Source organism: Girardinichthys multiradiatus, chromosome 6, assembly GCF_021462225.1.
Source record: "Girardinichthys multiradiatus isolate DD_20200921_A chromosome 6, DD_fGirMul_XY1, whole genome shotgun sequence".
In the NCBI taxonomy this organism is placed as follows: Eukaryota; Metazoa; Chordata; class Actinopteri; order Cyprinodontiformes; family Goodeidae; genus Girardinichthys; species Girardinichthys multiradiatus.
The window spans coordinates 34,832,233-34,859,231 of NC_061799.1; the positions used below are offsets into that span (position 1 = coordinate 34,832,233).

General features: G+C 38.6%; 1 protein-coding gene across 1 annotated transcript; it reads right to left on the reverse strand.

Annotated features, from left to right (window-relative positions):
* Positions 1 to 1,083: 1,083 nt before the first annotated feature.
* Positions 1,084 to 25,360, reverse strand: LOC124870275 (activin receptor type-2B-like). Its single transcript, XM_047368866.1, has 11 exons — positions 24,872 to 25,360; positions 18,475 to 18,682; positions 16,228 to 16,343; positions 15,152 to 15,303; positions 14,865 to 15,008; positions 14,570 to 14,713; positions 13,323 to 13,471; positions 10,189 to 10,303; positions 7,459 to 7,597; positions 7,088 to 7,218; positions 1,084 to 5,171 (listed from the first exon to the last, which is right to left on the reverse strand). Exons 1-11 carry the CDS (start codon positions 24,921 to 24,923, stop codon positions 4,977 to 4,979), a joined length of 1,545 nt encoding a protein of 514 aa, XP_047224822.1. The 5' UTR covers positions 24,924 to 25,360; the 3' UTR covers positions 1,084 to 4,976.
* Positions 25,361 to 26,999: the final 1,639 nt, after the last annotated feature.

Consider the following 26,999-nt stretch of genomic DNA (forward strand, 5'->3'; position numbering starts at 1 on the left):
GAGTGAAGCATGGAGGTGGATCAGTGATGGTTTGGGCTGCCATATCATGGCATTCCCTTGGCCCAATACCTGTGCTAGATGGGCGCGTCACTGCCAAGGACTACCGAACCATTCTTGAGGACCATGTGCATCCAATGGTTCAAATATTGTATCCTGAAGGTGGTGCCGTGTATCAGGATGACAATGCACCAATACACACAGCAAGACTGGTGAAAGATTGGTTTGATGAACATGAAAGTGAAATTGAACATCTCCCATGGCCTGCACAGTCACCAGATCTAAATATTATTGAGCCACTTTGGGTTGTTTTGGAGGAGCAAGTCAGGAAACGTTTTCCTCCACCAGTATCACGTAGTGACCTGGCCACTATCCTGCAAGAAGAATGGCTTAAAATCCCTCCGACCACTGTGCAGGACTTGTATATGTCATTCCCAAGACAAATTGACGCTGTATTGGCTGCAAAAGGAGGCCCTACACCATACTAATAAATTATTGTGGTCTAAAACCAGGTGTTTCACTTTCATTGTCCAACCCCTGTACATTTCAAACCCTGTGTAGTAAATTACGTCAACACAACAGACTAGTTGAAATGCTTTGGTTGATTTTTGCCATTAGTTCTAATCAGTTGATCTGAGGGGTGTTTCACCACATGATTTCTGTGTACATGTAAAAACCATAGTTGTGGTTAGATATTTAAAGCCTGACTACTGTAAAAATAGATGCCATGAATTCAAATTGAACCTAAAGTTGAACCCTTTAATGGGGCTAAAAAGTGGGGAAATTTCAGTCTGGAAAAGTATGAAATGTGCAGGAACCCTGCAAGAAAAATCGTGCATTATTAGAGACACATCCTCCTATAAAAAAAAAAAAAGGCAAACAAAATCCATCCCAGAAAATATTGTCCCAGATGTAAATTAAGAACCAGCACTACCGACACCCCTACTGCCATCTAGTGTACATGTGCACCCAAATATCATAGTTTTACTGAAGTGTAACAGAAATGTATGTAGTACTGCGCTTATACAGATTTTTGTTTTAACCACTGTAAAACAAAAGCAAAAAAACCAAAACCAACTACACCAGTTTATTCAGGATTTATCTTTATTTTCATATACAAAAAAGATGAATGTATTCTCATCTAGTTTATAGTTCTAAGCATTTTAATGCACAGATAGTTTCCTTTCATACCGATTTAAAGAAACCAACCAACAACCACACACATGCGCGCACACATATACAGTTCACATAAACAGGGAAGGTCACATAGTTCCAACATTCGTTCACACTTTAAGAAAAAAAAAACCAATATGCTAACTGCAAATGAAAAAAAAAATTGATTTTCCTTTCACAGGATCCACACATGAAATGGAAGAGATCCTTTACATTTAGCAATATTTACACAATACTTGACTTTTTTAATATATTTTTTGTTGAAGATGAGACCGACTCCGTATTAGTGTTACTAAAGATACTGCATGAGGTAACATGGTTTTTTTCGGTTCAGAAGAGCTGGGTGTAAGACAGCATTTGGAGGTAACAACCGGTCACAGCAGATTTTACCACATGACATGTTGTTTGCCTGGCACGATTCGAAAAAAAGCACCTGGGCCTCGTTTAGCTTGTGCACTAAAGCCTAACCACCTGGGTTTTTTTCGCCCTTCCTACTCTCCCCACGCCCTATCAACAGAGGCCATCAGAGGATGATCCAGGTGTGAGGAGTTGTTCTGCAGAAGAGAACTGTTAAGTCACAGCTGAGTGTAATGACTATTGCTGTATAGTAAATATTGCTGGACTCTTGGACCGTCCACATGGGTCAGCGTGAATCCCGGCGGTGCTGCATCAGTCAGTCATGTGGCTACAAACACAATGATGGTTTCCCCCAAAAAAACCACTCAAAAACATTGTTCAGCGTTGACTTGATTGTTTTCCCAGAAGTCCTTTTTACCAAAACTGCACATCAGCGAGAGCTACAGACCACTGTAAAAACAAAATCACTATCTTTCCACACCACTAATCAAAGCACAACAGTTGAGCCTGTGTGTTGTCCAACATGGCTAAACTATCACTATTAACAGGTCAGAACATCACATCAGCAGGTTAATATTGAGGCAATACTGTTCAAACAAGTGGCCAATCACAGAAGCCGCCACACCAAACCATAAAAATATTTGTTCGTTTTTCTTTTCCTTGATGATTTACACACTAATTGTATTTTTAAATGCCAGTGCCACCCTCACAAATTCTAAATAAGATTAGTAAATATAAACCACTGAGATTAGTAACACCTCTTTTAGTATGAGCAAAAACCACAGGGCTGGATTAACTTAAATGGATTGGTTGGTATGGTGTCAATAAATCCCTTTCAGTAAAAGAAACAAGAACTACAAATGCCCTGATTCTTTACAGGTGTATCTTTAAAAATTAGAATATAATTAAAAGGTTTATGTATTTCAGTAATTAAATTCAGAAAGTGAAATTATATAGATTCATTACACAAGTGATATAATTTAGTTGTTCATTTCCGTTAAATTTGATAATTATGGCTTACAGCTAATGAAAATGTAGTTTCTTAGAAACTTAAAATATAACACAAAACCAATAAAAAAGGATTTTCAATACAGAAATGGCCAATAAAACCACTTTTGTCTTCCTTCCACTCAACTTTCCCTTAAAATCCTGGGATACAGCATTGCTTGCGGAGATGGACAATGATCATTTCTCAGAAAATAATTTTATATAAGACAGTAAAGAGGCTTTTTTTTTTAAATATAGAAATGTTATGGCCAGCACGATAATGGGGACGACTGGCGACTTGGCAGATGTACAGCAGACTGTCAATGAACCCTCCTCCACAAGGAGGGCAAGTCACACGAGGTCACTGCAAAAGTGGCTAGCTGTTCAGAGTGCTGCATCAAAACATAATAAGGGAAGGTTGAGTGGAAGGAAAATGTATAGCAGAAAATAATGCAGCGCACATAACCTCAGCCACTGTTCAAATTATCCCACAGAAAATCTATTGGGTATTACTGATGCAATAACTCATGCATAAGGAACCCTGACCAAGTACTGAGTGAAAATAATGTACAGTAAGTTGACTGACTGTACAGTGTATATCATATTTTAATGGTGTTATGTAATATTCTAAATTTCTTGAAAAACTGAATTTAAAGTTTTCATTAGATGTAAGGAACAATCAACAATACTAATAGAATAAAAGATTTAAAAAAATATTTCCATGCCTGTGTGTTTGATAATCTATATTAGCATCACTTTTTGAATTTAAATGAAATGTCAAAGATACTCAGACTTTATCAAGATGCCCCTGTATATAAATGTAAAATCAAAAAATATTTAAGTATTAGGCGTCTGTGTGTACAACCATATTTACAGGAATCTGCCTCTCTTCTTTTTACATTTGTAGGGCATATACATAGTGAAAAGTGGTCAGGTTCTATCAAAAATGGAAAAATAAAATCCAATAAGACAGAGGCCACCCAACCTGTAATAAATCCTCTCAACTACTAAAACACAATAAAATACATTAACACAACTTGATATACATGTAGAAAAAGCCTGAGGTACTTGTCAGAATATCTGAGGTCAGTCTGGAAGAGTAAGCAGCTGAAGGCTTACCCAGTCAAAAAGAAAAACATAAAACTACAAAAAAAAACCCACAAAAACAGGATATTAGCCTCACATAATGTCATGGATAGTTAGTGTTACATTAACAAACAATACATGTAGATCTACAAATCCTTGAGTATCCTGGAATAGTCACAGCAGCATAACGGACATTCAATGTATGGTATTCATATTATGGTACAACTATGGCATTGCATTTGAGACAAAGGCAACCAATTTGAGCTCTCTTTGCATGACATACAGTGACTGAGGTATCTGTGGACCCGTGTCCGACTGAGTCTAGTAACCAAACACCAATGACTTAAAAAATAAAATTAAAAAATCCATGACAATCACAAGAATAAACCCTCAATTACCTGTTCGTCGTTCTTACTTTAAAAACACACACTCTGCCTCAAATCGTTCAGATTCTCGCACTCACACACAAATGCATACGGGTAACATTAAGAATGAGTAACATTGCAACTCCAGACAGCTTCCATCAATGCCCCTGGCACTGGCAAAGGAGTAACTCTGAATTTTAATAATTAAAAAAGAAACATAATAATCCAGGAATATGTCCATGTTAGCTAGCTGGATAGCTTGGCTCTCAACTTATAGAAATGTTCCAAAGAAGCCTGCTGGATACCTGAGAGGTAGTTCCAAGGACAAGACATCTGTCCGAAATCTTCAGAAAGTCCAAAACATCCAATATGACAGCTCAGTTCGGATTTCGCTCCCTCCTTTTATAAGGAAAAAAAAAAAAAAAAAAAAGAAACGTGCTCCGTTCTTTTTTCCTCTCCATCTCATTCTGAGGAATTCACAGGTCGGAGAGAAGGGAGCGCTCTCCAGATTTATAAATCGAGAAGCTTCGACCCCTGAGGAAGATGAATATATTTTTGTTTAACAGTCTAAAAATGTTTCCTCCGAGGTGTGCAGCGTGTCATCTGAGGTTTAGAGCGAAGGTTTTTCCAGAATTTGGCCGCAGACGGGAACTACAACAAAGACAGCAACTCATGAGATGGGGTTAAAAAAAAAAAAAGACTGAATAGTGAAAGGAAAATATGTGGTAATAAAGACATTGAAGGTTTGACAAACAGGTGGTATCGGATGTGCCCATCGCATAGCTTATTACTACCTTAACTACAGCAGATGGATGTGTTAGTAAAACACAAAGGAACATCAAACAGAAACAAAATACCAGTATTGAGATAAAATAACAGCTGCATATAAGTTGCTAGGGTGACAGGGAGGGGACGTGGGGTTGAGTTAAACATTAACGAAGATCCGCTGAGTTTGGGTTTGAAAAATGCGAAACAAAGTCAGGAGCTCAGGTGAGGAGAGGTGTCACCCGTTCAGGTACTGGACTCTTTGGGAGGTAGGTCCTCGTTGATGAGAGACGTTACAATGGAGGCGGGGCTGTCTGAGGTAGTGCTGCCTATCGTCCTGGCGATCTGGTTGATGCGCTCCTCCACGCAGCCGGCTGACAGTCGTGCCTCGGCATCGTGGTCCCAGCATTCCTCGATGGTCTCGCACATCTGACTCAAGCCCTGGAATCAAAGAAAAGAGATGTAAAACAAAAAATGTTTGTTTTGTAATTTCATATTATCTTATGAGACAAGAGGGGTTATGAATACCTTTGGAAAAATAAATAATCATTTAGTTTAGCCCTGACTAGGCTGCAAAGCAGATGCTAACTTAGTGGCGAACAGTTAGCCGGTTGCAGTATTTTTAACAGTGCTTAGAAATTATTCAAGTACTGAGTACTCCAATCGCTGCCAGATAAACGGTTTAAAAGTAGTGAAAGGTTTTTTCACTGCTTACAGGTGCCGCTAATAAATTTTGAATATTGTGAAAAAGTTCAAGATTTTTTAACCGCTCATTTTACAAAGTGAAACTCATATAGATTAATTACCCAGAGCGAAAATATTTCATTTCTTGTAATTCTGATGACCATGGCTCACAGATAATAACAACCCAGAAATCAGTGTCTCAAAAAATGCAAATATTACATGAGATAAAAAAAAAAGCATATATATTATTTTTAATTTTTAATTTTAGGTTTCTGAAAAGTAAGTTCCTTTCTATTGACTCAGTACTTGGTTAGTCCCCCTTCTGCGTGAATTACTGCATCAATGCGGCGTAGCATGAAGGCAATCAGCCTGTGGTTCTGCAGAGGTGTAGTCGAAGCCCAGGTTCCTTTGATAGCAGCCTTCGGGTCATCTGCATTGTTGGTCTTGTGTCTCTCATCTTCCTCGACAATACCTCATAAACTCTCTATCGGGTTCAGGTCAGACCAGTTAGCTGGTCAAATGCACTAACACCATGGTCAGTGAACAAGCTTTTGGTGCCTTTGGTGATGTGGCCAGGTGCCAAGTCCGGCTGGAAAATGAAATCAGTATCTCCATAAAGTTTGTCAGCAGAAGGAAGCATGAAAATAAATATGTCCTGGTAGATGGCTGCAATGAATTTTGCTTGACAATCCTCTCGAGGCTAGAATTATCCCAGTTGCTGGTGCACCGTTTTGTACCACACGTTTTCCTTCCACTCAACCTTCTATGAATATGCTTGGATACATCACTCTGTGAGCAACCAGCTTCTTTAGCAATGACATTTTGTGGCTAACCCTGCTTGTGAAGGTTAACAGTGACTGTCTTCTGGACATAGGTCCAGTCAGCAGTCTTCCTCATGATTGTGTAGCCCACTGACCCAGACTGGGAGACCACTTAGAGGGTTATGGAACCTTTGCAGGTGTTTTGAGTTAAGTCGCTGATTAGGGTGTGAGACCATGAGTTTAACTTTCTGAAATGAGTGTCAAAAAATACTGAACCTTTCTACGACATTAAATTTTGTTTTTATGTATCTGAATGCTGTCAGGCAGCTTGAAACCATATTTTTTTAGCAAAACCCACCAACACCATTCATACCTCATAAGTGCAGGGGTCATAATAGCGTTCACTTACCTCACCAAAATATTGCGTCTCTCAGACTAGCTATTAGCTTCAGCCCCCAGTACCAGCTGATCAGGGTTTACACTAAATGAAACGTTGTCTACTGCTGGTAAAATATTGAATTCTTATAACCTTGTAACAAACCCTTACTTATGAAAAACCAAACTATGCCTTAAAAAAACATGCTGTAGTCAGTAGCAGCTAACAGTTATCCATTAATAAATCTCAAACTGTTTTAAAGAATCCATTTTCATTTTCTGCAGCGTACCCAAAATGAAGAAGCAATAGTGTGACATTATAGTATTGGGAATGTCGTTACACCCTTAATACTTTTAAGATGCCATTTCATTTATTGGTGGCTTAATATTAAATTCTCAACAGACAAAGTATAAACAACAAAAACGTAACGACTTCTGAGAAGTGTGAAACTTAACTAAATTTACTGTAAGTACGGATGCAGTGCATCCTGGTAAAGGAGTTGGAATTGCAGCGGGCATTCTCCCATGATTACTCACCGAATGTTTGAGCCAGCAGTCCTTGATGACTGGACGCATCTTCTTGTGCACAACCACATCCTGCAGATCCTCCAGGGAAGGATGTTGACCTATTTCATCCTCAAACGGCAGCATGTACTCACCAACTGTACCTGAGGAGAAACAATAGGCCAGCAGAGTGGAAACTTTAGAAATAATCATGTGAACAGAAAAGTCTTTCAAATTCAAATATTCCAAGTACTGAAATAAATATGTCTAAGGTTGAATCTTTGACCCTGATTGGACAGCTCCACAGACAAAATAAAAATAAATCCCTTGATTACTAAGACCGCCAGAAGCAAAGTGACCTTTCACCCATAGGTAAAGTAACATTCCTGCACTGCTTGACTTACCGTCTGTTTCTGAGTAGCGGGACACCAGCTCCCACAGCACCAAGCCCATTGCGTACATGTCAATCCTCAGGAAGGAGTCTCGCTGAAAGTTAATGGCTCCCTCCAGCACTTCTGGAGCCATGTAACGTCTCGTACCAACCTTAAATTAGGAATGGAATTAAACAGCCTTCCAATCCATGAAGACAGGCATTTCAAAAGCATTAAAACAGCCAATTAAAACAGAGAATGAGAACCTTTTCTCAGGAATGCTCTACAAAAATTATACTTCAGCATTTGGAGTCAAACTCTTGTATGTTAATTTTCTGCATTAATTTGTGAAATCTAAATAATTCCCCTAAAAATTGAATTATATTCACCAAATGTACAAAAAAAAAAAGAGCAAGACCAGGTAAACAAGTACTTACAGTTCCTTGCAAAAGAATTCACAACCCTTAGACATGTTCACATTTTGCCATGCAGTAACCATAATCTTAAATGTTTGTTATTGTGAATTTATTTGGAGACCAACACAAAGTGGTGTGTATGGGTACATCTCAGTAAATTGTAATATGTGTTCCGATGAGGCTCAATAGTCAAATTGGTCAAAAGTACCTTTTGAAAATAACATGTAAGGAGGTATTAATTCAATTCAATTCAATTCAGTTTTATTTATATAGCGCCAATTCACAACACGTTGTCTCAAGGCACTTCACAACAGTCAGATACATACATTACAATTAATCCTAACCATTGAACAGTGCAGTCAGATTCAGTTTTTTATTCAAATTGGATAAAACGTTTTTCTATCTAAGGAAACCCAGCAGATTGCATCCAGTCAGTGACTTGCAGCATTCCCTCCTCCTGGATGAGCTTGTAGAGACAGTGGACCGTCACTGGCGTTGACTTTGCAGCAATCCCTCATACTGAGCATGCATGTAGCGACAGTGGAGAGGAAAAACTCCCTTTTAACAGGAAGAAACCTCCAGCAGAACCAGGCTCAGTGTGAATGGCCATCTGCCACGACCGACTGGGGGTTTGAGAGAACAGAGCAGAGACACAAAGAAGCACTGATCCAGGAGTTCTTTCTATGGGAAGGAAAAGTAAATGTTAATGGATGTAGCTCCTTTAGTTGTTTCACCTAGAAAGAAAGAACAGATCAACTCTGAGCTAGTTTTCAAGGTTAGAGTCTGAAAGAGAGCACATAGTTTGTTACAGTTAAGCTCAGTCAATTTCCATGTCTAGGAGAGAGAAAGGGTTAAACACTAAAAGACAGGGCTATGTGGATCATCGGTAGAGGGTGAGCATTAAGTTGTTGCCAGCAGAAGCTCGGACGATTCCCCTCTCCAGAAAGGTGTCACAGGTAGACACAGAGCCAGGCCAGGTGTAGCTTCTAGGAAGAGAAAAGAGAGAACAAAGTTAAAAGCTGAAATAACAGCAAACAATGCAAAATTGGAGAGTAGTGTGAGAATGTAGCGAAGAGGGTGAAAGTGGTCATTATGTCCTCCAGCAGCCTAAGCCTATAGCAGCATAACTACACAGATAGTTTCAGTTCAGATTATTTAGTTAAACGGCGCTTATTTACAACAATGTCGTCTCAAGGAACCCCACAAAGGGTCCCACTGATGGTCATTGTTATACTAAAAACCACAATGATTGGGATACCTCCCTCTGTCTGACTGATTATAACCATTGGAAAAGAGAAGGGGTCACACAGGTAGCAGAAATGGAAGGTGTGTTTGCACCTCAACCATAACTGAGCCGGTTTAGGTTAAACCTGACTCCCCCTTACTCCATCCAACAGGGAGGGAAGAAGACAGAGGTAAAAAATAAGGAAGATAGCTCAGGATAAACTAAGCCACTATAAGCTTTATCAAAAAGGAAAGTTTTAAGCCTAGCCTTAAAAGTAGACAGGGTGTCTGCCTCACGGACTAAAGCTGGGAGCTGGTTCCACAGGAGAGGAGCCTGATAACTAAAGGATCTGCCTCCCATTCTACTTCTAGAGACTCTAAACATACTTTTTACTAAGCCCACATTTCTGTATTCAAATGTTTTTTATTGGTCCGATGTAATATTGTAATCTAAGAAAATAAATGCCATGTTTTCATTAGCTGAAAGAAAACCATCATGATTAAAAGAAAAAAGGCTTAAAAACATCAGTCTATGTGTAATTAATCCATATGTTTTTTGTATACAATTGCTTTCACCTACCTTTACCCTAATTTCCCAAAATAAAGTAGATTATACATAAAATATTGTTTTCAGGAGTCCTATATGTATTGAATAGCGTCCACTTGTGCGTCACATCCACACCTCATGTGGGACAATCTGTTGACATGACAAGACAACTAATAGTCTTGTACTCTCCAAATCTGACCTTTATGGAAAAGGGACAACATGAAGCCTGTTGAACAAAAGCCATAGAAGGTCCTACTTAAATTTTGCCACAGGCCATATAGGGAACACAGCAAACATGTGGAAAAATGTGCCCTAGTCAATAAGACCAAAAGACATTGACAAAAGACTTACAGCTGTAATTATAACAAAATGTGGCTTTACAAATGCATGCCACACTTTCCAGATTTTTAGTAGTAGCATTGGTTGAAAGCAATGCAACATTTTGCCGAGGTTTATCACAGGAGATTCCAATAAAACACATTGAACTTTGTGGTTCCAGGTGTTTGAATACTATTGCAAGGCACTACATATCAGAGTCATTATATTACTGAAAAGCCAACATAAAGTTCTTCCTACCTGGCCATGAGTATCTCCAGGAGGCTTTCCTGGTTCGAATCGCACAGCAAGCCCAAAGTCCCCGATGACTGCAGTTAAATCATCTCGCAGTAGCACATTCTTGCTCTTGAAGTCCCTGGAGGATTTATTTCACAGCAGTCATTAAAATGCCTTTTTTAATGGAGGTGTTTGGTCACAGCAGTCACATAATTTAATGCAGATGCTTTCAGAGAAAAACAAATCATTCCAACACGACCTGGAAAGAGGAATGTCTGATCTGAAATAAATCAAACAGGAACCATCAGAGATTTAGTGGCGATGCATCCCAAAATATGTCAAACAGAGCAGAGCATCGATTTATGTAAAACAAGTCAGCGCAAAATGTTGTGTCTAAGGGAGAAAGGAAGAGAATTGTAACTATTGTATTGGAAAGAAATTAGGAATATATTTTGCTTAAAGACAGACAAAACAAGATTATGTCTGCAGCTTTTCATAACGAAACAAATGATGCATCAAACAAACTTTCAATTATTGGACATGTTCTGGCAGATCCTGACAAGTTTCCTTTTGCAGCTCGGTAGTGGTACACAAACAAGTGAGTGTAATCTTGATTTTGTATCCTGATTTTCATAAGCATGTTTATCTATTTGGCTAGGGATAAACATGTGCTCTACTAATATATTCAACAGACAGAATAATGGGCCAAAAGCACATCCAGTTTCAAAGCCGCTAACCTGGCATACAGTTCCAACAGTTTATAGTTGTTTTAAGATGGCAGAGAAAGAATTCTTTAGCTGAATAGAGCACACAGTAATACAGCATTGCCCCTCCCCTAATTGTTGCTGTGCACTTCTGGTCAGATGCCTGAAAAACTCAAGACACTTGCCTCATTCTTACAATGGTGTGAAAACTGAAGCAGCTCCACCCATCACTCTAACTTAGCCTGCATTCCATTTGTACTCTGAAGTCGGAATTTCTGGCCCCCCAAGTAGGAAATTAGAACTGGAACGCCCGCGTAAGACGGAATTACAAGTCAGAAAGTCGGGTCAATACGACCACACCCGACTTCCGCATTCAAGATGGTTGCTACTTGCATCAATGGTAGTAAAACGTTCATACCGTGACTGTTATTAGCAGTTCTTTATTATTTATGGAACATTTCAGTAGTACACGTGCTACATTTCAGTGTTTATAAGACGAGATGTTTCTACATGGTTTATACGCACAAAATACCACACAGAACAGTGTGTATTGTCATTGTTATTGTTGTAAGAATGCTGTTACAGTTGCTAGCAATACAAACGAAAACAAGCAGGAAACCAGAACAAGATGACAGATTTTTTTTCTTTAGGGGGGGTTGCTAAAGAGAAATGATTTTTTTCCAGGTAGTAGTAACACATTCATATATGTACATCTATATAGCTGAATATTGAATACCAGATGGTATATTTTTCACAATATACTTTCTGCAATTTGTATTTTGTATGGTTTCATGTAATGTATATTTATGTAATGTTCTAAGTAATGTAGGCATTTCCTTCATAAATGGCTAATAATGACAATAACTATCAATATGTGTCAATATTAGGCTGAAATCATGAAAGTGGTTGGCAAAAATAACACAGCTAGCATAAAAATAAAATCAAAGGTTCAAAAGTGAGTGCAAATAACCCAATTTGATGGTTCCAGCCATTGGAAGGCTTCTTTCCATGCTGTATCGATGCCAGACCTCAGTTTCTTCTTCTTTATAAGCCTTCCAACAGCAGAAATGACGTCCTTGTCTATGACTGACACAGTGTTAGTACTGGCTGCAGGCCCAACATTTTGCTCCTCGCCATTAGTGGAATGACCGTCACCCGATTAGTGCTTAGCAGCTACCGAGAAGAATGCTGTGATATGAAGCCCACCCTTCAAAGCTGACATGATTTTACAAAGCTTTAACGTTAGCGGTTGCACAGGGTCATAGGGTGAAAGGAAGCTGGAACAAACTCGGCGCATGCGCAATAGCCGACATAAAAACCCCACCGAGGGAGCCCAGGTGTCAGAACATTTTTTTTTTTTAAATCAGCGTATCGGCCTAATTTCAGCGTAACGGTGACAACAATGCGCTGGCGAGAACCGTGGACTTCCAAGGCTAATAGAACGCAGCATTAGATAATGCTACACTGTTCTAGTTTTTTTTTTTTTTTTAAATATGGATATTTTTTACTGCACCTACCCCATCTGTGGAACAGTCTAGACACTTTGGTACACATTTTGTGCCAACAGGTGTGTATGACATTGACAATAAACACAAAATTAAGAAACAGAACATTGTAAGCAGGGGTAAAGCATAGCTAGGCTAAAGATTCTCCCAAATGCAGTTATATTTTTCATTTCCTCTGGCATTGTTTGTGGTTTCCTCACAGTCCTGAACTTATCCAGCTTAGTGAGACAGATGTCAAAACCAAAAAACATAAAATTAATTTCTGTTTTCAGTACATTAACATCCAGGGCAAGAGCAAATTCAACTTAGGAGATCATCACAATCACCTTATACTTATACATCACCTTATACTCTGTATCAAAATTATTATAGCTTTAATAATACTGTAATTTTATTTTAGCAGCAGTCTCAAAAACTGTTGCTTTTTTGTTTTTAAATAAAATATCATGTTCGACATTTTTGTTTCAATTGTTAGTCTAAATACAGTGATGCTGTAACGTCGTGGTGTTTAGTTGACTGACATTTTTTGCTGCTTGGCTTCAGATCAGTAAACAATCTAGACCTTAACCTAAACCTAACCTAGATTAAACAGACTTCCTCCAGGTAGCTAGAAAGAGGCCAAGAGGTACACACCACATGCACTGCACTACTGAGTACAAAGCATAATGTGGTTGAATTGAGAATTGTATGTAATCTAAAATGATTGAAAAGGGTGGGTACACTCTGTATAACTACATGTAACATGTCCTCTAAAACCTAACCTTACACTGTGCACAAACAGCCCTTAGAAAAAAATACAAAAAACTAAATCTAAACAGCACAGGTGCTCCATTTCCAAGTAAAAAAGGCAGATTGGTTATCAAAATCTTAAACTACAGGGCATGAAAACCTAGCATCTGTAGAAAATATCTATTTATTTATTTCTAGGAGAGATTTTTCCTTTCCTTACCTATGTGCAATAGTAGGTTTGGGCCCCTCCCCCTTGTAGCTGGGAATGTCTTCATGGAGGTAGGCCAAGCCACGGGCCATGGTCTCTGCTATGTGACACAGCTCAGTCCAGGTCACAGTGTTGCCCTTCAGGTGGTCCGTCAATGAGCCCTGCTCACACAGAAAATAGACATAAGGTTAAAGGCCAACACTTACACAAGGATTTTTAATCTGCTTCTAACAGACTGCTGCTGCAAAGCTGCCAAAAGCGGAGCCTCAAAACGGAACTGTTAAATCTAGCGAGAGCAAGCAAATATACAAGGTGTATCGACAAGAATCAGAATAACATCTGAAAGTTAATCCATTTCAGTAACTCAAATTCAAAAACTTAAAGTTGTATAAAGATTTGTTACACAGAGTGATGTATACCAAGCATTTCTTTCTGTTAATTTGGCTAATTATGGATTATAGCTAATGAAAACCCAAAATTATGTTTCTCTAGTAATTAGAATATTACGCCACACCAAAAAGTTGTGGATTTGTAATACAGAAATGTCCGCCTACTGAAAATGATGCCCACTGTACTGTAACAGAATATGCAGTAAATACCTGGTTGGGGCTCCTTTAAGAGTGTTGATGACTTTCTACTAGACTTTCATTAGCCATTAACATCATTATAAATAAATGCTTGGCATATATTCTGTGTGTAAAGAATCTGTAAACATCATGAGCTTCGCTTTTTGAATTAAATTACTAAAATATAATACAATTGATGCTATTCTAAACTTTTGATATTCTAATCATTGGCATGCACCTGTAGTCCATTTGCCAGGTAAATAAAGGGCAAAATTAGAATAGAATTAGAGATGGACATCAACCAGAAAGGGTGATAAATGTAATTATTTCAAGCAGATAATGTTATATAAATAAATTGACATTAGAGCCAAGAAAAATATTCCCAATAATTCAAGGTGTTCTTGAAACCTACAAGTTTACCATTTCAGAAGCTTTCTATGAAAACAAAATTAAATTCAAGAATCTGACCACAAATAAAACCTAAATATTTTTCAGAAAAACTGGCAAAAAATATTCCATAAATCAGAAGACAATCGTATTTTTTCTTAAACAGACCAAATCCACAGCTTGAATTGAAATCTCAACCCTAACAGTTTGGATGCTTATTTTTTAGAAAATAAGAAATAAAACCACCCAGCAACTCTTCATTTGTGACAGTATGTACAAGTCTGCTTATATTAGACGTGTTCTCACCCTCTCATGAAACTCTGTAATAAGCCACAGTTCTGACTCCAGGTTGGTTCCGTGCTTCTCTGCGCCAATGTAACGCAAGATGTTTTCATGTCTCATCCCCGGAGTCAAGAAGATGTCCCGCTCATTCTGCCACGACTGTTTATCCTGCAAACACAAAACATGTATGTTCAGAGATTTCTTTTTTCAAATAATCAAAATAAATCCCTCTGTCACCGTGGGTTTAATTTTTAATACAGCAGGGATGGAAAATCAAAATTCTTAAGGAAATTTCAGCATTTTTGGTATTCAAATTCACCTGGACAGGGAAGATTTTTACAGCAACATACTCGCTCATTAACTGAGCTTTCCAAACGCAACCAAAGCGCCCCCTAGCTTTGATTTCCAGCAGCTGCAGTGGTTTCAGACCCACCAAAGGGGATGGAGGAACTGGTCCAGGATCCTGATAACATGGACGAATACGCTTACAGTCAATTAAATCCATACAAACCATACAGCAAATTACACAATATTTGTATATCTTCCACCATCTCTGTATATATAACTGTTGCTAAAAACTCAAGAGTACATAGTGGCTCATCTCACCTCGCTTAGATCTACATGGCCGTAAGGCGGCTTACGGTGGCGGTACATCCACAGAGCCAGAACAAGGGCCAAGGACAGCACACACAGTGGCAGCAGAGTGTACACTAGCACATTCAGCATTGATGGCACACGGGGTGGAGGCCGAATTTTCACTTTAAAACACAAACAGAGCAATTTCAGTGTGTCGGCTACATAACCTGTAGATTTGAAGCAGCTTTGCAAGTCTCTCTTAAAGAAAGCAAGGACTGGCTTAAAAAAAGAGAAAAGATTATTTTATTGATACAATTCGACCTTTAAAATCAACTGATGTTAGAGAAACCATTAATAATGCCAAATTATAAACAAGTCCCATTAAAACTGAGTAAACATGCGAGAAGAAGCTTAGAACCTCAGCAAAATGTCCGACCTGAAAAGGTAAGCAGGGTCAAGACGCGAACTGGTTAAAAAATGAATCTGCATGTGTTCAGCCGTGTAGGCTTATGAAAATTAAACCGGTCAGTGGAAACTCCTGTTGTCACTTCAGCATTGAAAATATAACGCACAATTACAATACTAATGTAGACACATTAGAACTTAAATACTGTAAAACGTATTCAAGGACTAGAAGTAAAGAAATACAAAGGCCAAATTAATGTGTGGAAAAGAACATAATATCACAATAAAGAATTTTACCAACACAAAAACTCAATGCTATAGATTAGTATTGTAATGTTTTAACAGTATCGTTATGAAATATTTTCTGAAAAAAGTGGTCGTAAAATGTTGCTATGCCAAATCTATTATCTAGTTTTCACCATTAGTTTGTGTAACAATGTCAACAAATGACATCTAGGATAAAAGCTGTCAAAGCAACAGATGTAATTTTTGTTCCAGATCAACTTTAACCTTTAAAAAATAGAAAACTATCATTAAAATATGACATCTTTGGCAAAGGAACTGAATACCATCACAGCTGTGCTATCTTGCAGCTGCTAAAGTTCATGCTAATAAAGGGCTACGGCCCAAGAATTATGTTGTGGTTTATTCAAAAAGGGAAACGCATTCTCTGTGCACAGGTTGCATTTAGCGCCACTCACCTCGGCTCCTGCTGCCAATCAAGTCAGGAAGGTGAGTAAATCGCTCGTTGCAGTAGTTACCCTCGCAGCAGCAGAAGAACACCTGAGGGTTTTCCTCCATAGAGACGCACTCTTGCCTAAAACACGTCAGAAGACCAAAACAAATACGTTTTAACGTTTTATAATAATTGGAATTGCCTTTGCTATGCAACATCATCTGTGCTTTGACCCACTGAAAACAAAAAGAACACAATCTAGATTTCTGGTGCCACAAACTGCGGTATTTGAGATGCCTTTGATAAACACTTTGTTACCATTTAGGGCTCTAACAAAATTTATTAGCACAGAACATCACAATATATCTTGTCAAAGTGGATTCTGTCTGGCAAAGTGGATTCAGTTGCTGTCAGTATGTCAGCAACCAATTACAATGAGCCCAGGTGTGAAGGACATGAAGCTTGACATGCTGTATTTATATTCAACACTCTTGTTTTGAAGACTTTGCCTGTTGTGTTGACAAAGTCAACGATTCAAAACTTCTCATTTGGCTGGCTGATAAAACTCCAAAGGCAGTGAAGAAAGCCTCGATCACCTTTAAATTATTTTTGTGGCAGCAATTTGGGTACCTGGGAAAAAAGTAACAGAAAAGATGGCAAATAACTGGCAAACACTACCAGAATAACCCGACTGGCTAACAGATGGCCACTAATGATGTTAATTAACTAAAATGATTTTCTAGTTTTATAATCAGTGTAGATTGCAATTACACTCAATAAATGCTCTTTTTTAAAACAAAAGGTTGAGATAAATGAGTTACCAGGCCTAAAAGCTGCAATAGCCTGGACTGAACTATTATACAATGATTACAGATTATTTAAAACAACAATTGTGATTTATGAAACATAAAGCAAATTTAATTTTCCCAGAAACATTGCTACAAATCACATCTCATCTAGTTCTTGTTGTTGTTTTGGTTACACAAATAGAATTAAAGACTTCCGGCATAAATATGGACAAGCTAACTGCCATGTAAAGTTACTAAGCACCAACACGCTTGTTCAAGCACATTTATCTTAGTTTCAGCAGAAAAGTACTGCTTTACAGGTTTTGGCCTTGGACCGCTACCAGGGATGCCATTTTTGCTCAGCCTTTTTCTTATTATTTAAAATCAGGAATAAAGCACTGCCTCTCGAGCACTTGTTGCTGGGCACTACCCATCAGCAGGCTGAAAAAAGAATGCTGATCTTTTTCCAAACTTACAAGAAAAATTAATTCGGTTGTTTGGAAATATGGCGTGGAAGCTAAAGAAGGGCCAACCATTACTTTTATTAGGGAAACACTGTTTTAAACAACAGTTAAGCTACGAGTAGAATGCCTGGTTAGCAGCCTGCTGCATCACAATGAAAATAATGAATTATATGGTAACATGTAATTACCAGTATACCCTCTTCTAAGCAATAGGAGGAACTGCTGCTTTCTTAAAAGCAAAAAATAAATAAGAGTATGTTTTTTGTCCAAAGACTATAATATTGTGAAATTGTGGTATGAATAAACTCATACATTCCTTCAGCAGAGGTTGAAAGAACAACCCCAGCAACACAGACATCTTAAAAACAAGTTCATGTGTGAGAACAAAGGTTTCACACAAGGTGTAGCTTACAATCCTTGCAACTCACTAACATCGCCACTGATTTGGCGTCATCAGGCTACAGAGCGGCCCTCTATGTTGTTAATGCAAGTCAGACAATATGAAGACAGAAATGCGAGGGGTATGTAGTGGTTGCAGAGCATCTTAAAAAACAAATACTGCCCACTTTTGAAAAGACCTCACATATTCTATGTTTTCTACTAGTCCTATAACTGAACAATAGTGATTCAAATAGTCTAAGAGCTTTTAAAACCAAGCTGGCAACAGAAAGAAATATCATGTTTTGGGCCAGTAAATCTTTATAAACACAAAACAAGTCAAACTAAATTTGAAATATGTCAGAAATAGAATTGTCCCCATCAACCTAAGCAAGCATCAAAACTAAAAGACAAATTTGCCAACTCTCACATTTGAAAGGCTATAGCCAGCTGAATACAAATCCATATTTGTAATCATCAAAATGTTGACGTTTGTTCTTATTATTTCAACATGAGGGTTAGAATAACTTGACTCCGTTAGACCAAATGTGGATTCTGATGTTGCCAGTTCTGCATCCCCCACTGTTCATCTCTCTGGGTAAAACTCAGAATAAAAACGTAAACGAAACGTGTTGACCTGACCTGTCATAGCAGTTGAAGTCATCCAGCCAGCAGCCTTTCTTCACCAGCTTGATGGTCCCTGAGGAGTTGAGCCAGGAGGCGTAGCAGTGCAGCCGCTTGTCCTTTTCTCCCTCGCAGCGCTCAAAACCACTCTGGTTGGTTCTCTCTGTTCGCCAGTTGTCGTTGTAGTACACACATTCGCGGGTCTCCACCTCTCCAAGACTGTACCCTGATGTGGACAGAAGCCCACGGTCAGCATGCAATGGAATGAGCTAAAACTCAGCAGGTGAAGCACAGAAAAATGGCACAGGATTCGCTCTGTGCTACAAACGAAACACCTTGGAGCAGAGACTATCATCTCTGGCATTTAGCCAGTTTTGGGAGCTCTCTGTGGTAAAAAAGGAAAAAAGGAGTTCCTCTGGGCTAAGAAATTATTGCTGAATACTGGCTCAGCATAATCCCATTGACAAAATGATCCATTCAGAGAAGAAAAAAGCTAAATGCTTAGAGAAATTATCATATTTAATTAACTATAAAACAATGATCTGCCTGCTGTTGTATAGAAACCTGGCATTGAGCCCAATACTACTACTACAGTGTTTTCCAAAAGTATTCATGCTGAGTAATCTTTGTTATATTTAGTCATGTTACTACCATACACTTCAAGTGTTTTATTGGGATTTTATGTGACAGGCCACACCACGTAGTGCATTTTTGTGATGAGTATGGAAAAGGATACAACACTTTTTCAAAATGTGTGGCATACTTTTGTGCTCTGAGCCCGAGTAAATACTTTGTAGAACCAACCTATTGCTGCTGTTACAGCTGCAAGTATTTTGGTGTATGCATCTACCAGCTATGCACATCTAGATAGTGAGGTTACCTTTTAGTCTCATCAGACCACTGCACCTTCTTCACGGACCTTTCTTACCAGTCCGCCATAAAAAAATGACTTGTGGAGTGCACACCTAGTAGCTGTTATGTGGACCAATTCTCCTACCTGAGCTGCGGATCTCTCCTGCTCCTCTAGAGTCTCCTCTAGAGTTACCATGGGCCTCTTGGCTGCTTCTCTAATTAACATATTTTCCTAGCCTGTCAGTTTTGGTGAATGGCCATGGATAGGTTTGGTGTTATATTACTAATACTACACTTTTTACACCACTTCTGGATGATGGATATATGTAGCTCTGTGACATTATCAAAGTAGGACTACGAATATATCAGGAAAATATGAGGTGACGATATCAATTAACCCAAATTTGGACAATTTTCTTTCTTACCCTCACAAATTGCCAACACCCCGATTCTCTGAGCTTTAGAATCTTAGCCACTAAATTACCCATCCAATACAGACATTAAAGGCAGTTAGAACCGATTCAACTGGCCAATATACAGGGGTTGGACAATGAAAGTGAAACACCTGGTTTTAGACCACAATAATTTATTAGTATGGTGTAGGGCCTCCTTTTGCGACCAATACAGCATCAATTCGTCTTGGGGATGACATATACAAGTCCTGCACAGTGGTCAGAGGGATTTTAAGCCATTCTTCTTGCAGGATAGTGGCCAGGTCACTACGTGATACTGGTGGAGGAAAAAGTTTCCTGACTCGCTCCTCCAAAACAACCCAAAGTGGCTCAATAATATTTAGATCTGGTGACTGTGCAGGCCATGGAAGATGTTCAACTTCACTTTCATGTTCATCAAACCAATCTTTCACCAGTCTTGCTGTGTGTATTGGTGCATTGTCATCCTGATACACGGCACCGCCTTCAGGATACATTGTTTGAACTATTGGATGCACATGGTCCTCAAGAATGGTTCGGTAGTCCTTGGCAGTGACGCGCCCATCTAGCACAAGTATTGGGCCAAGGGAATGCCATGATATGGCAGCCCAAACCATCACTGATCCACCCCCATGCTTCACTGTGGGCATGCAACAGTCTGGGTGGTACGCTTCTTTGGGGCTTCTCCACACCGTAACTCTCCCGGATGTGGGGAAAACAGTAAAGGTGGAGTCATCAGAGAACAATACATGTTTCACATTGTCCGCAGCCCAAGATTTGTGCTCCTTGCACCATTGAAACCGACGTTTGGCATTGGCATGAGTGACCAAAGGTTTGGCTATAGCAGCCTGGCCGTGTATATTGACCCTGCGGAGCTCCCGACGGACAGTTCTGGTGGAAACAGGAGAGTTGAGGTGCACATTTAATTCTGCCATGATTTGGGTAGCCATGGTTTTATGTTTTTTGGATACAATCCGGGTTAGCACCCGAACATCCCTTTCAAACAGCTTCCTCTTGCGTCCACAGTTGATCCTGTTGGATGTGGTTCGTCCTTCTTGGTGGTATGCTGACATTACAATGGATACCGTGGCTCTTGATACATCACAAAGACTTGCTGTCTTGGTCACAGATGCGCCAGCAAGACATGCACCAACAATTTGTCCTCTTTTGAACTCTGGTATGTCACCCATAATGTTGTGTGCATTTCAATATTTTGAGCAAAACTGTGCTCTTACCCTGCTAATTGAACCTTCACACTCTGCTCTTACTGGTGCAATGTGCAATCAATGAAGACTGGCTACCAGGCTGGTCCAATTTAGCCATGAAACCTCCCACACTAAAATGACAGGTGTTTCAGTTTCATTGTCCAAACCCTGTATATTGCAAGTATGCAGAGCATGAATGCCTAACATTTAAAATATAATGCCCAACGAAATACTGAATTCAAACAGTCCTTTGTGAATGTGATATTGCACAAAAGATTACAATTTGATATACTGTGTTGCTCTAGTTCAAAGTTTGGGATATTTTCTTTATGACACAATCCTGCTGTAACCTTTGCCACAGCTTTCTCCCTGACCTGGCTGCTGTGCTCCTTTGTTCATAAATATTCTAACAAACCCGAGGCCTCCACTTTTACCAAGGTGGGCTTCGAAATGGCAGTTGGTTATATCAGATTTTATTTAGGGGTGTCAGAGTAAAGGAGCTGAAAACAGAATGCATGCCATACCCCTTCCCAGTTATGCACTACTTTGTGTTGGTCTATCACATGAAATCCAAATAAAATACATAGAGCTTTGTGGTTGTAACAAGAAAACATGTGAAACAGCACTGTACAAAAAAATCATTGATATGTTTGCAAGGACAGATAATGTGCTCTTCCTTAAATGGCCCATTTCTAAAATAAATACTCTCTTCACCTCAGCTGAAATGCAACAAGAGCTGCCGATCTCCAAATTCAATAATGGAAAGCTTTCACTAATGTCCCTAAAGGCCTTGATGTTGGACACACAATTAACACACCGAGTAAAGTAAGAGATAACATGTTGTGCATGTCAGAATCTAACATTCAGGCTCAATCTTTGTTCAGAGGGAAAAAATAGAGCCTGTCTCTTTAAATCCCTGCCTATAGGAACCTGCCCATCCCCCAACTTCACTCCCACCAACCCATTACACACACACTCACGCACACATTCACACATTTAGCTGTCCAGCAGAACACAATACACTTTATTATATCATGGATGCATGAAAGGGCCAAACATCAGGCTTATTACACAGTAGGGACAGAAGAAAAGGTATTAAGAGCCAGGCAGATGCATTTATTCACTCTTCTTACAGCAGTGATGCTCAATGCTCCACTGAGCCGAGATGGCATTTCTGATATCTGTGATCACATGATCCGAGAGCACTTTTACTACAAGATCATTCCCCCCCAATCCTCCCCCTCAGTCACTTTACTTGGCTTTTACACCACAAACATGAATTCCCGAGAAGCGCTTTACGGTATGCAGCCTACCCACTCTCCATGCCCTGATCTTTCAGCCATAAAGGTATTAGGTGCAGAGATATTCAAATCTCAATGACAGCTTCCATACCAGTTAGAGAAATACAGCAGATATTATTGATTATAAAAAATATATGGGTTGAGTGAAAGTAGAAGGAGAATAGACTATTCACACCAGGGGTAGGAAGCACAGATTTCTTTAGCAAACGCCCACAAAAACTCGCTAAACAATAGAGGAGAAAAAAACAATCATCCATGCTTAGTTTCACGTGGTTTCAAGGGTGTGTAACGGCAACTTCAGATAGGAAAATAACTGAGCCTTAAATCAGCTGCTGTCTGTGCTGATCAAATACCACGGATTTACTAAAAAAAGTACTAATAAATCCTGACAGGAGTGTTCCTTACAGGTTCCTATCCAGGCCATAGCCACAATGAAAGTGCAGACTAGATATGGAAAACTACACTCAAAAAACTAATTGTTAGATTCAACCATTAAAAATTCGTAGCAATTTGCATTTTGGCTTCTGCATGGAAATGATGTTATGTTGATGGGTGAATACACTACAGACTGCCATCTCCTAAAACAAAATGAGCTTTTTATTTGCTACTGCTGGTTACAAGGATATCATTTATTATTTCTTTATATTGTTAACACAACCAGGGCTTATTGTTGAACTGTTGGTCCAAAAAAAACAAGTACAATTTTAAGTCTCAAAAATAAGGTTTGCAATAATATTATATATGACCACAAACTCTTATTAGCCCACGCAAAGTTTTGTTTCCATCAAAATCTGGAAATTCTTTTGATGTTTACATGGAAAAACTGTCAGTTTGTTTCAAGGTATAGTATTGTTTTACACCGTTTATTGATCAAAATAAATACTATAGTAAATAACATGCTCGTTGGCCAGTTAAAAAAGCACAAGTCAATTCAATAACATTTGTTATACATACAACAAAGGCAGAACTTTTGAAGATTGTTTTTTTTTAACGTTTTGTAGCAATATAGGAATTTTTAAATTCAGCAATTGTTTTGTAAGTTTGGATTACAAACTTTTACAGATTTTAAAGTAAATTGAGAGACATAAACCACCCCAGAATTAAGGAATTTAAATTACTGTAGTTCGGTTGAAAGTTATTTTATTTCTCTTTTAGATAAAATATCTTTTTCCATACACAGTCTAATTTTTTTTTTTTTTTTTGCTTATGTACCTACTAACAAGATGACATGTAAAACGTTTAGAAAACCATGACAACAGTTTAGGCTGAGCTTGCTAACAGGCTTGACTTTAGCATTAGCACTGTTACTAAACTAGCTTAAGCTGGAAAAAAAAACAAAAAAAACTTTCCCCACAGAAAGTCTGTCAACCAACAGTCTTAATAAGGTTACACATTTTCTAATACAAACCCTATAAAAATATCACCATTGCTGTTGCCTGCTAGACACCACACACAACCAATGAAAATAGGGAATGGTAACGCAGGTAGCTCCAAACATGGCTGCCAGTTGTGTAGATGGCTGGGAGATTTACGCAATAAGTAGCCATGTTGAGGCATTACCTGTACTACAATCTGAAGTTAAAATTCAAGGTTATACATTTCGTCCGATCATCATTTAATATTATTTGTAGTTTTGGTGATTTTGTACAATTTGGGTGTTTGTCCTTTTTTGCCATTTCATACTTTTACAATTCTGGTCATTTTGGACCTGGCTTTTTCGGATATGAAATAGGGCAGTCTATGGGAAATTTTGCACAGGCCATGCATCAATTTGTACTCACCAGAGGTACAAATTAGTACCTACATTTACAACTGCTGATTAAAAACAGATTCATATAATCTTCACATAGTCTTCTGTAAGGAAATGTGGATTCTTGACCTGCAAAAATATCCACCAACAGGAGGCTGATTAAACTTGTTTTGGTTTTACAAGGGTTTGTCATCTGTTACATTTCCTGAGAATGAACGGGTCCAAGCTGGGATCAGAATCAGAATATATGAAAATAGGGTGTAAGGCAAAATAAAAAAAAAATAAAAAAAAGTAAAATTAAACTGTGAGATTTTAGTATTTTTTGGGTATCTCAACAATTCATGTAAATACCACCAAGTCAAATAAACAGATATTAGGCTATATGACCAAATTAAAGTAATTAATGTGGTGAGAATTCAAGAATTTAAAAATCAACTTACTTGAATAAAACTGAAATATTTTTAATGGGTAAAATTGAATACCCTCCAAAGTTCTTTTTTATAGTGTATAGGGTTTCAGGATGTTGATGCAGCTGCTGCCTTCTATTCTTGCCTCTGTTGGGGAAGGCGAGCAACAGTTTTAAATTTGGACATTTGTCCAACTTTCTAACACAGAACTATCGTGTTACGTGTAGTTTAAAGGCTTTGGGCGATATAAAAATACACCTTCTGGACAAATACGCTTCAAGAGGGAAATTTAGTGTAGCGGTCAAAGAAGATTATGGCTGAGAGGTTTAAATCCCGGGCTGGACGGCAGTGCCGGCAAAGTTTAACTAAGGGTCGAAATTTCAAACAATAAACGATCTATTTCAACAACAAAAAAACATTTGCATATTCACCAATAATAATAATAACAAAGAAAATAACATCTGCTTACCTGCGCACAAAGTTCCCAGAAGAAGTGAGCAAGTCAGCCATGAAAAAGACATGTTCCGTTTTAAATACAGGACACAGATTTCGTCCTCTTTCTTGCGCGAACATTAAAACTCAGTTTGGCCAAAAACATCAGTCCAGGATCAAACCGACCACAGGCCTCTCCAGTCCCTCTAGCAGCCTAACCAGCACCACCTCCTCCTCCTCCACCACCACCACCACCACAACGCGTATCTATAGCCGCGACGTTGCAACAATGTTGCAAAGAAAAGGGGCGATTAATTGACTGCCGGGGTGTTAGTCCGCGGAGAGGAGCCGCATTTCGCATCGGAAACGGCTCCACGAAGCTGTTGCAGGGTCCGAATCGACGTCTCGACGCTGTTTTTTGAGGTTATTCGCTGGAATAGTAGCACCGCTGCGTCGGGGAGGTCGGTCGGGGGTTTACATGCATGTTACTGATCTGTGTCCAAAATGGCTTCTAAATGGGGAATGGGCTGCAAACAGGGAAACCCGGATGTGTAAACACAAAGGGGGGATCTCAGGCAGCCACACAGTGACCTTATCGCGACACCACGAATAACAAAATCTCCTCAAATTATGACTTTATGCCGACGTCCTGTCGAGGATTATAACGTTTCTTTACACACTCGGACTGAATAGTAGCGCCAAAGAGGAATGTGTGCTCCGGCGTTTTCATACCGGTTAGCGAAAGAGATATTGTGCTTTAATCAGCGCGGGGATTTTCACTCTACTTTTTAACTAAACGTTTTAGTTTTTTATTAATATTTAAGGTAGACCGCGGCTGGTTGGCACTGTTTTTACTTTTGGATATATTGTTCAGTATTAAAAAAGATACATAACCATTCCTTAATTAAAATCTTGCAACACTGTCAGAAAGTTGATCTTACATTTTTATTATTTAGTATTTCAAACATTTTGACACTGTATGTTAGGTAGCCTTGTATTGCTGTTCTGTTAGAGTTTTTACATACACTTTAACAGGTCTCTTCTAAATGACATGAGACATATATAAATAAAGGGTCAATAATAAAAAAACAATGGTTAAGCTGCTGGCCTAAAATATATTTTTAAAGAAATTGTAACAAAAAGTAGTTAACCAACAACAATATTCTGATAGTTTTGAAAATGTATCATTGAGGTTTCCGTAAGAAATTATTATTTTTTAACTAGCCAGACTTTTTGATATATCAATCAATACGGTCGTTGGTACCAAATGTCTTGCGGTATCTGTAACAGCGCCACATTGTAGCCGAATGGTTTCAAATTGGATTTTTTTTTTAAAGCTTCTAGACAGATTATTCCGTAAAGTCAAACTCACATTAGATGTAGTTTGTCAGCTGTTGAAAAAGATGCCATGTGCCGTTTTTGTATTTGTTTTGCTGTAAAAAGTAAATTAAAGAAGATCAATTTTACCCTCCCAAATTCAAGCATTCACACACATGCCTTCTGTGACATCACATAATGCATAAGACAACTGATTAAAGGTCGATTGAATACGCTTATTTGTATTTTACTTATATCTTCCCCAGTCTTTGCATTTCGTGAGTCACAACCCTCCTTTAAATGTTCATAATTGTGTGCTGCTAAATGTCTGAGCTGTATCTGAGAACAATGCACGGATTTCAAGTAAATCTGACTACAATAAAAGAAATGGAAGGGCCTTTTCGAAGAGGAATAGAACAGATTCGAAAGGACCATTTATGCTACAGAGACATAATGCCCAAAATTTATCAAGTCACTCATCCACCACAGTGTTCACGAAAACAGTCTACCACCTACTCAAATCTTGCGCCTCTTGTGATGTCATCTACCCAAATACACATGAAGCAGAATTAGCACTCACCTCATTGCTGTTTTTAAAAGCATATTTTCTGACATTTTGCTGTGGAACTCCACGCTTAATTACCCGGCTGTGTTTTTACTGTCAATATAACAATTGTTCGTGGAAAAAAAATATTCCACTAGATCGTGTATTTAAAAACAATACGACTTTTCTATTTTCCTCAAACCGCGAATCAATACAGAATTAGATGCTATCCTATACACTCTAGAAAGCATTAATTATTGTGATTCTATGCATGAGCACAGAAATTAAGGAATTTAGAGAATTT

Bases quoted from the DNA above. Each gene is read 5' to 3' on its own strand.
- LOC124870275 (XM_047368866.1), bottom strand. From the start codon at position 24,923: ATGTCTTTTTCATGGCTGACTTGCTCACTTCTTCTGGGAACTTTGTGC. The intron at 13,472-14,569 runs GTGAGAACACGT...CTGTGTGAGCAG, and splicing joins TTACAGAGTTTCATGAGAGG to GGCTCATTGACGGACCACCT. The intron at 10,304-13,322 runs GTAAGGAAAGGA...TAAATCCTCCAG, and splicing joins AAACCTACTATTGCACATAG to GGACTTCAAGAGCAAGAATG.